Source organism: Cyprinodon variegatus, unplaced genomic scaffold (genome assembly GCF_000732505.1).
Source record: "Cyprinodon variegatus isolate N-32 unplaced genomic scaffold, C_variegatus-1.0 Scaffold30, whole genome shotgun sequence".
Lineage (NCBI taxonomy): Eukaryota > Metazoa > Chordata > Actinopteri > Cyprinodontiformes > Cyprinodontidae > Cyprinodon > Cyprinodon variegatus.
The window spans coordinates 1,998,619-2,012,634 of NW_015150483.1; the positions used below are offsets into that span (position 1 = coordinate 1,998,619).

Consider the following 14,016-nt stretch of genomic DNA (forward strand, 5'->3'; position numbering starts at 1 on the left):
CCTCTCCTCATCCTCTGCAGGAAGTACAAGCACTTTTGTGCCCTTTTGGCCAATGAAGTGGTGTTTACAGTCCAGGTGAGGTTGTCGGTGATCAACACCTTCACCGTCAAGGAAGTAATCAGAGAAATATTCAAACAGTCTCTCTGTCTGTCACAACACCATGTCCCCAAGATTTTTCATGCATCCATCTATAACCATGGTACTCACCAGATGTAAATAAATGCTGCCAATTCCCCCACATCTGTTTTGCTTTTACATAAAGAGAAATGCTTTTTGCATACAATTCGTTCAATTATGCGTTTAATTTACTTTTAAAGCAAATTTTGTATTTCGTCTGTTATAAAGCCATCTCTAAAGGACTTCTCCACCAAATCAGAGGCTATCCTTGACAGACAGCAGTAACCTATCCCAAAAGCTTTAGGAAGAAATTCGTAGTTATAATTTTATAACTCAAAATTAGGGCTTTAAAACTCAAAATTATTACTCATAATTATTACTTTAAAACAAAAAAAATTAGGGCTTTAAAACCCATAATTATTAAGTTTATTCCCCTAATTATGCCTTTAAAATTCATAGTTTAATTACAACTTAAAAACTTGTAATTACGACTTCCGGTTAGGCTTTTATTTTGTCTTACATGACGGAAGTGGGCTTCCATTACTCTAAATTGACAGCCTAATTCTTCTACATTCATACATTGTTGGCTAGACAACAATTAAATCAAGAAAATATGTACAACTTTAAATTATACTAACAAAATAAAGATAATACATAATACCACCAAAAAATACAATAAATAAAATAAACTGAATTCTTTCTACAGCAGTTTTACAAATGTACATTTACATATATTGGGTTTTCTACTTTTTCCATTGTTAACATGTTAGCAACTTATTAATTTTACCAACTTCCTGGTTTGCTTTTATGTCGAAAATCTCACTTAAACAGCTAATGTAAACTAAGTTATGTTTTTTTTTTTAAGAACATTTTATATTAATTTAATTTGTATAAATTATATAAACACACGCGCCTTAGCAACTTTAAACGTTAATAAAAAAATAATAATAATAAGTGCCTCTGCATCAAAAGCTGCTTCTAACGGCAGGGGCGCTTTTTGCGGCGATACACCGGGAAATCCTGACATTATCGCGATAAACTGACTGCTATGCAGTTCAGTTATAGGGGCCTGGCGCTGGAATGTGAAACTACAAGTTATTTCCCAGAACCAAACAAACTGAAAATCCTCTATCCGTTGTTTTCAAAATATGGCAGCACCCCCCTGGAGCAAGCTATGGTTTTAAATGCAACAGAGACCTTTAACCCGTGGTAAGTTTAATTAAGTCGTCGGATGCTTTTTAGCGTAGTTAGCTGGCTGGTCCATTAACAGCCGGGGACTTTGACAGCTGAGTAGCCTGAGGTTAGCATTAGCAAAGTTAGCCACTTGGCAGTTTAGGAACTGAGTTAATCTTATTTTAAGAGTCATCCGGTTTAGAGGATTGGAATCCTGAAATCGTACCAGGTGACATCAGAAAATCCCCCAGGAATAGTAACTATATGTCCCAGAGGAGCCTCGCAGGACACAGGTGCGGCTGTTTGTTTGGGTAATGTTCCGGAGGCTAACTGGTGTTGATAAGTAGCATGCTAGCTGACGGGTGTATGTCGTCGTTGCTTGGTGCAAAAGTGTGGCTAAACAATCAACAAAATGACGGACGCCTAGCAGATAAGCTCCTATTAAGTAAGTGAAAATTCAAAATCCTTGTTTAGGGTGTCGTTGTGTTGATGAGAAGCTTGAATTGTCCACGTTAAATATAAATGTGCATTCTTGATTCTGACAGCCATAGCCTGCTATATCTCTTAATTACAGTTTCTGATATGTGTAATCACGCGGTTGCTGACACACAGGGTTTGTTTGAAGAATTTAGATGGCCGACAGCCCTAACAGGTCATTGCAAGCCGTTCTCCTTGAATCTGAGCTTGATAAATCCCTGTGTGTCGTTTATCCTGTGCTTCATCAGGTGATGAGCCGACTTTTGCATCTTTGGGCCCTTTGACACGCTGTGTGGGTTCAGGATGGCGCAGGGAGGCTCTCAAGTGGACTACCACATTCTGCAAGACCTCAAGCAGCGATTCCCAGAGATCCCAGAGGGAGTAGTGTCTCAGTTCCTTTTGCAGGTAAATGCACATTGCTGATGGATTTCAGGTTGATTCAAAAACAAAGCAGTTACCAACCCTGTTCCTCTAGTAGTCCCTTCCTGCATGTTTAGGCCTCTCCTTGGTTCCATGTACTGTATTGACACAAATAAGTGACTAACAGGCTTTTGTAAGCTGCAGAGGAAGCCATGCAATTATTCTAGAGTCAGGTGTGCCAGAACAGAGAGCCTAAAACATGCAGAGTTGGGAACTGCTCTAGATTACTGTATTGTTGGTTTTCTGCACTAAATCTATTTTCAATAGAACAATTATTTAACTGTTAAAAATAGGCTATTTGTATGCACCTTGATGCTCTATCTCTCCGGTTCCTTTCCCGGAAAAGAGATCACTCGGGACAAACCCTTTAAAAAACACTTCATCACTTATATGTAATAAATAACCAGGAGACATGACAACAGATTCTGATAGAAATTGTAATCTTACTCGGATCAAAGAAATTGCTTAGAATGTACAGAATGGCAGCTGCTCACCTCCCAGGAAGTGGCCCCGATTAACAGTTAAAAAGGTATTTTATATATCTCCAGTCTGCCACATCCATCTTATTTTACATCATACATGTTAGCAGATGATTAGACATCCATGACTCCAGCCTTATCAAAATATTACACTTCGTTCTTAGCTGAGGGACACCGCTCTCATTCCATTTCCAAATCTTTGCCACGTACAGAATGAAGATTATAACTGTATATCCAGACAGAGGAACTGTCCTAATTAGATTAAAACATCAGTTCTGAAATGCAACAGGCAGCCCATACCAGGGTGTAATAAACTCACACATCTTCAATGATTATTATCCTAACAGCCCAAATTATGTCTTTTTTTGTTTGATATTTCTAAAATAGATTAACTCTAGAAAGTCCTTCTGCATAGATATAATCAGGTTTTGATATGACTATAATAGGGTGTACCTTTTTATTTGTAAATATGTCCCAATGCCTTTATAATAAATCAGTGGCATAAACCCCCAAAATAGACAAACTGGTTATTTCTTAGGATTGCATGACTCCTTTTTTTAAAATAATACATTTCACAGTTGGGACAACCCCATAATGATCAAATGGTTAAAATATGAAAATCTGTGTCATTGTTATTTTTGATGCAGCTACATTCTAGAGTTGTGCAATGTTACTGTGATAATTTTTTATGGTTTCAAATATACGTTTTCATGTTTTCCATAAAGAAATTGATCAAATGTTTGGAATATAAATTAGTGCCAAAGAAACTGTTACATTTCTCCAGTGTCCATTTAAAGGTAAACTTTTTTAAAATATGCACTGGCCCTTCAGTCCCAGAGAGAGTAAGAAGTCATTATTAATTGTTCTGTACTTTAGATTTAATTAAAATTGTACACAATTTGTTGACCATTTGCTCCTCCATGTTTGACCCTAAATACTCATTACTCTAAGGCTTACAACAGTATTTATCATATGTGCATGAAAACGTATTTCTTTCTTTCTGATTGTATGTTCTTAATCCGTTTTTGTTCTTAGTAGATTTGAAAATAGAATATTTGACCAAAACAAAATATAAAATTGAAATTAACTTTTGCTTAATATTTTCTGTAAATAATTTGGTTTCATAAACACTTGTTATCATCTTATTACCCCTTTCCTTCACCCAGGTATTAAGGTTGCAGAGTTAAGTTTTGAACTTGATTATTTAAAAGCAGTAAAAAGATGCTAACGCTGCAAACAATCTCTTTCAGAACAACAATAATGTGGATATTTGCTGCCACCTGCTGACTCAAGAGAGTAACAGATATCTCTATGGAGACTTCCATCATAGTCCAGAGGAGATGCGAATAAGTCGAAACCGTATGCTACACATCAGCCCTGGCTATGCAGGTTCAGAAACAGGTAAAACAAATGGAGGAGGAGCAGGAGTGGGGCGCTCTTTGGTGCACAGCACCAGTGACAGTCACATCGACCCTCAACGGCCTAACTACCACGAACCACAGTCGGCCCCTGCCGCTGTGGCCCCTGGTTATAATCCGTTTTTTATGAACAACCAGAGCCGCTCCTCCAGCACCCCCACGCCTCCACCTGCAATGGGCATGTCCCCCACATACACCCCAGTTCCACGACATTCTATGAGCCCTATAACGGTCACTCTTTCACAAACCATACCTACTCTCCAACAGGCTCTGCAGATTCCGCCTGGGCCCTATGATAACAGCAACAATACCAAACTGTACATGCGTCCCTCACCCTCTCAGAGCCCACAGCCAGTTCCTTGGCCCTCCACAACCGTCTACCAGCATCAGCAGTCCCCTTACAGTACTCCCACATATGGCTCTCCTTACAGCTCGCCTCAACACCAGGTCCAGCCACAAACTGGACCTCTGCCATGTGTCTTCCTCCCTATAAGTCCTCCAACCCACACAAATATGCCCTACCATCACCAGCAGCAAACCCCGCAGCAATACAGGCCCTTCCAGTCCAAAAACCCTTTAACAAAGCAGATAGAAATCACCTTTGAAGGCCCACGACCTCGCAGCAACTCACCTGTGCACACCCCAATTCCCCAGGCCCCCCTTTACATGCCCTCAAGCCCCTCGCCCAGCTCCCCTTCACGGGCAATCTCCATCACCGGACCTTCTGGACCAGCACCATTTCACCCGGGAATGTATCTGCCGCACCAGGGCAACACAAGGCCTCAGCAGGCCTCCTCTCCCCAGCCGGGCCAGTCTATGTATAGCTTCAAAATTAAGGTGTCCCCTGGAGGCCATGTACAAAGACCACCAAGTTCACCACCTGTCGCTGAAGCTGAGCCTCTTCTCAACATTGTAGATCAAGATGAGCACAGCTCTACCCCAGCACCCATCCTGCCCATCTCTGCCCTGCCAGGGAAGATTGTCAGTCAGTTTCAGCAATTTCCTCGGCGTTCAAGCTCAGCCTCAGATGACTATGCCTACACACAAGGTAAGAAATATTTCATGCTTTTGTTCTGCTTTAGGTTTTCTGCATTTGTGTTTTAAGTTCACTTTGTTTGGATTTTGAGATGTTGAACTGGAAAAATCAGTTGGTCAGGTTTTTTTTTAGACTTTCTTGATGACTTGTTAGCTAGTTATATTAAAAAAAATCAAACCTTTTCCTTTTCTGAATTTGACTACTCTTTACAAATATGACAAAATGGATATATTTAGATTTTATAATTCTGTTTTTCTTTAACTGTTTTATGTTTTTCTTAACAGGATTGATATCTTGTAAATCAGTAGAATAAATAGACAAATCCTTTTCAGTTAGAAGCTCACAATTGTTAAAGCCTAATTGTTACAAAGCTGTGTTTTTTTTTTTTGTTTTTTTTTTGCACAAGTGAGTTTTTTAAAATTTGAAGCTTTCACGATCACTTGGAAAATCCAACAAAGTAAAAAAAAAAATTAGAAAAGAAACCACTGGCCTTTGTTTTCCAAATTTGAATGCGTTTCGCTTCCCATCCAGGAATCTTTTTCAATTTGAAATGTCTGGAGTAGCGCTTTAGTTCCAGGCTTATAGAGTGGCCCAAACAAAAGCCTTATTATGTCTTAGAAAACATGCCAATTGAACCGAAAGAACAGGTCCACCCGTTAGTAATGGGGAGTCGTTGAGGTCGTTGTTGGCCTGCAAGACCAGGCGAAATGTTTTGGTCCCCTGCACGGCGATGAGGTTTGAGATTGTAGCGGGAAGTAATCAACAATTACTTGGAATCACTTAGAAAGGCACCAGAAACCTTCCCCTGGAGTCAGAATTCCTACCTAAAAAGTCCCACAGTCAACATGAATAAATCACTGTTTTCAATGTATAACATTTCTGAGAATAAACCAGTGGTACACACAAGATTATGGAAATATTTATGTCTGAATATTTACACATGTAGGTAGGTTTCTTCAGTGTTTTAGCTGCCAATTAACTAGAAGCTGGATCCAGAGAATATTTTCCAGCTAAACACTCAAAATCTTTTTTTATTTTATTTTTTATTTGCGTTATGTGCAACAAAACTAACAACATCTGCATTTATTTCACTCTTTAAATACAGATAAGTTATCTCTCATGCTAGGAGTTAAGTTTTAGCCATGTGAATAAAAAAAAAAAACAAAGTTAAAAAGCTAACATCAGGGTTCTCTGAAGCTTATTTCACTGAAATTTCTCACCACTACGCTGAAAATAGGTTTATTTGCTCTTCCTATTTTCCTTTTGCATTTCAGTGCAGCCCCTGGTTACTCTTACTGAAGCAACAAATGCTCATAAATTGAACAGCATTCTTTGCTCCTGTGTTTAAAACATGTTTATGGTGGATGTCCTTTCCCACAGCTCTTCTGCTTCACCAGCGGGCAAGGATGGAGCGTTTGGTAAAGCAGCTCCACATGGAGAAGCAGAAGCTAGAGCAGCTTAAGGCGGACGTCAATAACATGGAATACGAAGCCCTCCAGAGGCGTTTTCGACGAGTGAACTCCTCAAATCTTGTACCCAGAGTAAGCATGACAATGTATTAAAAATTGTTGTCCTTTTACATTTTGACTGGTTTTCCAGTTTTCATGATAGCTCTCTCACCTCTTTATGAAAAAAAGAAAGAAAAACGTCGGTAAACTCCACAGATCTCTCTGAGAATCACCTCTCTCTGCCTCAGCCAGCATATAAACCACCCTACAGTGTTTATAGCTGTGTTCTTCTTTTCTTTAAATGTAGATCTTATTATGTTTTTAATATAGGCATATGAACATTCTCTATCTGTTCTGGTTTGAGATGATGCACAGACTCGTTAAGGCCTAGCTTTATAGAACGTTCCAGCGGTTACATTTTTTTTTTTTCTTTATAACATTTCCATATTCTGTCCAAGTCAAATGTGGGAAATTGTTTTTTTTTTTGTGTATAGCACAGAAACAGAAGTGAAAGAAATCTGCTCAGATCTACCCACCCTGCCTAGGCGGAGTCTCTCTATACTCAGTCAGTGGGGGAAAAAATCAGATCGGACATCAAAAAATTTGTATGCAACCGGTGTGTTCAGGCCTCAAGCCTAAATTCCCCAGACTTGTACAATCAAGTAGCCGCTTAAATAGAACTTGTATAACATTATGAAGTTGCAAAGCGGTGGAGGGCCATTTCAAAAGCAGTTGGACTGTTCTGAAATGCAACAGATCCCACTGTCCAGAAATGGGTTTTTAACATTGAAATGTGTGACTAAAGCCCTGAAGTCCTTACTTGACTCTAGTGGAGGCAGAATAGCCCAATCTATAGAGTTCAAAAGTAAAAGCCACAGTGAGGCTGAATGATGTGACCAAAACTTTTAATTTCTGTTCATACAATGAAAATTTGACATTAACAAAATAAAACATCAGAAAAACTGCCAAGATTACACATAACAGAATCCTGTACAATCTCATGAGAAGTAATTCGACCTGTTTATATAACTCCTCAAATATTATGTTTTAAAATTATTTGCTCTAAAAAACAAGACTTAAAACTGGAAATGTCGTACCACAGTTATTGAACTAATTGATTGTTTAACTCAATTATTAACTCTAGTCGAAAGGTGTCCATCGTTTCATACCTGGTCTAAAACATCATAGTGAGTCAAACATGGAGGTGGTGGTATGAATGTCTGGAGCTGCTTTGCTTCTTCAGAATCTATAATGATTGTAACAGAGAAAGTATGGCCATCAGTTTGTGACATTAAAGTCAAGGGATCTGGTTTGTTCTTCAGAGCAGTAATCTGAACACATCCACTAGTTCAGCTCTGAATGGTTCAGGTCCTGGGACTCACACCTTTGCACAAACAACATTCTGTTATGTTTTAACTCAGAGGTTTTTATAAATTTTTTGCTACTGCCAAATTTTCACTTGAAAGCTGTGCACTATTTTATATATGAGGGCCCCAGGACTGGCCTAGTCAAAGCCCAGGATTATATGTGATTGAGTCTCTGTGGCTTGAAAGAGATTTTTGAGTTAATTTATGCTAAATCCTTAAATCTAGAATCTTATTGGCTTCAGGAAGTGATAACCCTTTACATGGGACTACTGCATATTTGGGCTTTTTTCCCTTAATAAGAAAAACATTTTCCTAAGAATAAATTACCTTGTTGTTTTGGAACATTTAAGTGTGACAAAAAATAAACCAAGTTTGGTTACATCAAAAATGTACACATTTCGCAAGAAACACTGAAAATATTGTTAATGATTTAAAAGAAAAAAACAAAACATTTAGAAGCCTGGATTTGGAATATAAAACTGTGTGCTCACTGACTGGGATGTTTTCATTGATTGCAGCCTGAGGAGATTACCCGACTACGGACTCATAACAGACAGCTGCAGATTGATATTGACTGCACACTGAAGGAAACAGACCTGCTGCAGTCCAGAGGTATAAACACAGGCTGGCGACAATCTGAATTTCTATATAAATAACCTTTGAGTGTGTTTCAAGATGTATTCAAACTAAATGTTTTCTTTTTTTTTTTTAAGAAGCATCAAAGCAAACAGGATTAAACAATAAATAACGAAAAGATCTGTCTGTCTATAGACTAACCAGCTTGAATTGCTGCTTAGTTTGTAGCTAGAACCAAACAGATTCATAATTGACTCTCAACCTGTCGATGCTTAGATCTGGTTTATACAAAACCTTTGGTGATTTACATGACTGATTAAAGCAACAGCTGTTACATTTGAGTAGGAAATTAATTTTAATGAGCTTTATTATGCTGCTGTTATGCTAAATATTCTATTTTCTATTGTTTCTATCTGTTTTTAGGATCTTGACTTTGAATTTGGTTCAGATCTATTGTAGGTTCATGGTTTATCCTGAAACAAAAAAATAAAACAATATCATAGTTGTTATTTTAACTATCACCTTACAAAAGTATTTATTCGTACCCATTTAGATATTTTTGTGATTGTCAAAACCAAAGGTTTACGAGGGTTACGTAAAATGGTCATTTTCACCCATCTTTACTCTGAAACATAGAAATTCAATCAAATGTATTACAGTGAGGAAAATAAGTATTTTAACACCCTGCTATTTTCTAAGTTCTCCTACTTAGAAATCATGAAGGGGTCTGAAATTGTTATTATAAATGCATGCCCACTGTGAGCGACTTAATCTAAAAAATGAAAAAAATCCAGAAATCACACTATATACATTTTGTAACTACTTATTTGTATGATACAGCCGCAAATAAGTATTTGAACACCTGTGAAAATCAATGTTAATATTTAGTACAGTAGCCTTTGTTTGCAATTAAACAAGTTTAACGTTTCCTGTAGTTTTTCATTAGGTTTGCACACACAGCAGGAGGGACTTTGGCCCAATCCTCCACATATATCTCTAGATCAGTCAGGTTTCTGGGCAATAGCTTAGAAACATGGAGTTTGAGCTCCCTCCAAAGATTCTCTACCAGTCAAACTTAATAGAAAATCTGTTTATATTATACAATCAGACACCTGCATACAGTCTTACTGGTGGGAAAAAAGGGTCATCCCTAAAGGGGGTATATTTTAACAAGGCGTTTCATAGAGCATTAGCTAGTTTTAGTAAAGAAAAATTGTTTAAACTATCATGTCAACAATGTGAATTCCTCAGCGTCACCGTTTTTTTTCTTTTATTAGTACAAATCAAAGCAGGAAGTTGAAGGAAAAAAACTTGAAGCAAGTACATTTTCTTATTTCCTGGCCATCATATTCCCCACAATTTTTAGTGTAAGCAGCTTTAGCTGATTGGACCTTTAGAACCAATCAAGAACCTCTAATTGTCATCATAAAACTGTAAATTTTGCAGACTCTTTGCTTAAAATGCACAAATTGCGTGTGGACCAGGGGTCGGCAACCCACACTGCTCAAAGAGCCATATTGGACCAAAAAAAAAAAAAATAAGAATCTGTCTGGAGCCGCAAAAATGTAAAAGCCTTATATAAGCCTCGTATAGCAACACGGGCTCTAAGTGTATTATCCCACTATAGAAAAGGACTATGTGGGCTTAAATATATAATAAGCATTCATGATTAAATGTTTATCCTGAAGCAAATGTCACATAGTAGCCTGAGGTGACGGAGGAACAGTGAACGCTCCCATCGCGCACCGCTTCACCGAGCGCCACTTCACCACCTTCACTGCGCGGTTTAAGTTTTCTTGCAATGATGAAATTATAGAAACACAATAAAGTAATCTTTCTATGGTGGACGTGTTTCTGTTGGGAGGAGTTTATTGAGTCATGAGGAACCAAGCAGGAACTGACCTCAGAGACATCATCGTTCCTTGGTCTGATTAATATTTTTAGGATTTGGGGAAAAAATGGAAGAAAGTTCAGATACCTGCATCAAAGCGCTACCTGTTTGACCTGTGGATGGTTTTCCATCCTTGCAACAAAACTAGCAGCAGTAGTGGCTTTTGGGAATGCAATGCACTTCTTAAATCTATCTTTGCGCTCCTCTAATTTATCCTGCAATCGCACTTTTTCTCTCACTCCCAGCTTGGTGGTGGGCTGCTGATTTAGCCTTCCCTGGAAATGCCTTTCAGAATTTTTCTTTTTAGTTTTTGACAACCTCTCATTACAAAACAAAAACACAGGCAATCCTTCTGCATTGATAATGAAAGCAAATCATTCGGTCTATTTGAATCCTAATTTCTTATCAACTATTTTCCTTTTTTCCCTTTGAGATTCATATTCCGAGACACACCTGCAGCTTTGTTTGCCTGGCACCGCTCCACAGTGGTTCCAAGTTATGACCACTGATCTCTATGGCTATGACGCCAATTATTGTTTAAATTTATTTATAATACAAATGTTTACAGCATTGGAAAACATTAATTAATTTTTGTTTGACCTCCTGCACACCATATTAAAACAAAAACAAACAAAAAAATCGATTTTCATAAAATTTTTGAAAAAGCTCCAGGGAGCCACAAGGGGGAGGCTAAAGAGCCGCATGCGGCTCCAGAGCCGCAGGTTGCCGACCCCTGGTGTGGACAAAATGAAAAAAATACATGTACAAAATAAACAAAATCATCCTATGCAGAAAAACTAGAATCACTTGAAGTTCTTAAACAAGGCATATTTATGTAGACGTTATCTCAGTGTAAAAGACTCTCGCCAAATTAAACAAAATGCAAACTCTGCCTTATTTTTGCTTTTATCCACAGGGAAGTTTGACCCTAAAGCAATTAGCAACTTTTATGACAACATTCAACCCGGTCCGTTGGGGCCAACCAATCCTGGGAAGAAAGGTGAGGAAACTTTTGTAGGATTTGGGACTTAAATGTGTGAGCAGTGGAGGAGTTATGTTAGGGTTTGAAAAATAGCCATCCATCCATCTTCTCCCGGTTATTACGCTGGAGTAGCGTTGAGGCCGGTGCCTATCTCTGGCAGTCTATATGCGAGAGGCGGGGTACACCCTGGATAGGTCGCCAATCTGTCGTAGGGCAGAAAATAAGTCTAAATATTTAAATAAAATGCAGTTAAGAGTTGAGATTGGCCAATCACAGTAACACGTGAACATTCATCAAATGCCATCAGAAACCATACCATAGTTTTATCCTTTTGCTGTTCCTCTTTCAACGATGAAATTCTTAACAAACAGACGTGATAGCAGCAGCATTAGTGTGTCCTCTTGCACTGCCATGTTTATTTTAGATTGGCTGTGGGTTTAGCAGCTCTTGGTTTTGTCACAGCTGTGTGCTCTGCTTTAAACCACAATACTGCAACAAGAGTGGCACACCTGATTTGTGTCCGACTCGCAAAATACAGTATTTCCTTAGCCAGGAAGTTGAGGTCAAGATGAGCCACAACAATATTGTGTATAGACTGGAGAAACAAAGCTCAACATTATCAGCTGAACACACCAAATAGATACTCAAAACAATAAAGAATTGGAGCAATGCATGGACACTTTTATGTTTTAAAAACAGTGAAACTCTTCTGCTGCTAAAGTTTTTTAAATATCTTGTTTAAAGATAAGGGATCAAACTTAAATGTGTTCTGGAGGTCATAATACTTGTAAATTTAAAAACCCTAATTCTATTCTAGGGTCTAGAAAAGTGTGAAATTTAACCAATTAATATATATTCTGGATACATGATAAAGACAGAATATATTTTATTGAGACCTTTCATTTTTAGACTTTGTTTCCAGGCTGTTTATTTAAATCTTATATATGTTGATCCAAAGCTTCGTTATTTGCTTGATTTTTACATTTAAAGCTTTGGTCCCGCAGACCATTCACTGTCATGACTTAAATTTGAACGTTTGTGTCTATCCCAACTTCAATTCTGGGAATGAATATCCAAAGCTGCATCTAGAACTATCCTAAGATTTGTTTTTTTTAAAATAAAAAATACATTCAGCCCCAATATTGGCCTTAGAGGAACACCTGTCTCCTTCTCTAAAGCTGCACACTTAAAGTATAGTAGTTATTTCCAACATCTAGACTTCAACTTTTTTTTCTGAGATGCAAGCTAGACACGAACCCCTCTGTGTATTGTGGAGTTAAACAGGATTTTCTTGAAAGCATCTTTCAATATTTTTTTTTTTTTTAGTGCATGTCTTTAATAACATGGAATGGGTTTTTGTGCTTTGTGTTCAAACTTTGTTTTTCTGTTGTGTATTTTAGAAGGGGAGCCGGCCTCCAAGCCACCACCTCAAAGAGACGAGGATTTTGAAGGAGCTCACTGGAACTGTGACAGCTGCACCCTCCTCAACCATCCTGCACTCAACCGCTGTGAGGCATGTGAGATGCCACGCTACAGCTGAACTTGGCATGGCACTGCAGCGCCCATCCTTGGCCCAGTTTTTGCATAACTTTGGAAACCCCGAACCACGTCCCCCAGGAATCTATCTCAAGGTCTGCCCCTCTGTCAATCAATATACCCCCCCTCCCTCCACCTGCTGAGGAAGAGCCACTACTTCTCCCCATCCTCTGATTACTTCTCCTTTTGCCCTCCACTACTGTGCATTATGATCTTTTCTTTGGATGTTGTTTCCTGGCATATGTCAAAGAGGGGCTTGAAAAGGTGCAACTGTGGTGAAGTGGAACAAAATGGTTTATGGATGAAGAAGAGGCGGCAATGGTTTACCTAGCGAACATTCCAGGCAGAAGAGTGACTGCTCTGTTTACACTGTGCCGATTACTGAACACAGAAAGAAGGCACGTCTACTTTAATCCAAGACCTGTGTTTTCTTAATGACAGAAGAACAATGAACGAAGTGGTATGCAAGTTGTGACAAATGCGAATTGTAGATTGTACACTGTATCTGGCTCATTATGAGAGCTCATATCACTGAAAGAACACTAAAAGACACTTGCATAAAGTATACTCCTTGTACTTTTATGCATATTATGCCACCATGTATTATGTGTTCAAAGATGTTGATTTCCTGTGCAAATGCCTCAACTTGCTGTACTTAATAAAAGAGCTGATTCTATGTGACTTGACAACACATGACTGCAAAATTTCACCTGATTCTCTCAATCAAACTTTTATTTTTATTTTAATACAGGTTTATCTTGTTGATAATCAGACAAATTGTTGCAAACAGTAGTGGCATGCACATGCTTTCACTTTGTGAAGACCAGCAGGAGAAGTTAAGCTCCACCGGGATTGAGATTTTGGCTATTATTAATCCCAGCTTTGATATCAAAACTATGCAACTTCAACCATTAAGGATTCGTTTTATTGTCTGTTGTTACATTTCTGCAGAGTGGGAAGATAAACAGGCATCACATGAGGAGTACTCTGAGCACATGCTGAGGAGCATGATCATCCATTACGGTGGTGTCCAAATGTTTTTCCCACGGTGGCAAAATTACACAAATAGAGCCTTGAATGCCCAAAAAGATACATC

The 14,016-nt window shown here is 38.4% G+C and overlaps 1 protein-coding gene across 3 annotated transcripts; it reads left to right on the forward strand.

Annotated features, from left to right (window-relative positions):
- The first annotated feature begins 1,155 nt into the window (after positions 1-1,155).
- On the forward strand, positions 1,156-13,606 carry tab3 (TGF-beta activated kinase 1/MAP3K7 binding protein 3). 3 transcript variants are annotated; one of them, XM_015399959.1, is made up of 7 exons: positions 1,156-1,326; positions 2,016-2,172; positions 3,917-5,132; positions 6,501-6,661; positions 8,454-8,547; positions 11,319-11,402; positions 12,785-13,606. In XM_015399959.1, the coding sequence occupies exons 2-7, from the start codon at positions 2,071-2,073 to the stop codon at positions 12,922-12,924; spliced, it is 1,797 nt and encodes a 598-aa protein (XP_015255445.1). In that variant the 5' UTR covers positions 1,156-1,326; positions 2,016-2,070; the 3' UTR covers positions 12,925-13,606. The 3 variants fall into 3 exon arrangements, with proteins under 3 accessions (XP_015255445.1, XP_015255460.1, XP_015255451.1); XM_015399965.1 differs by lacking the exon at positions 1,156-1,326 and adding an exon at positions 1,396-1,735; XM_015399974.1 differs by lacking the exon at positions 11,319-11,402.
- Positions 13,607-14,016: the final 410 nt, after the last annotated feature.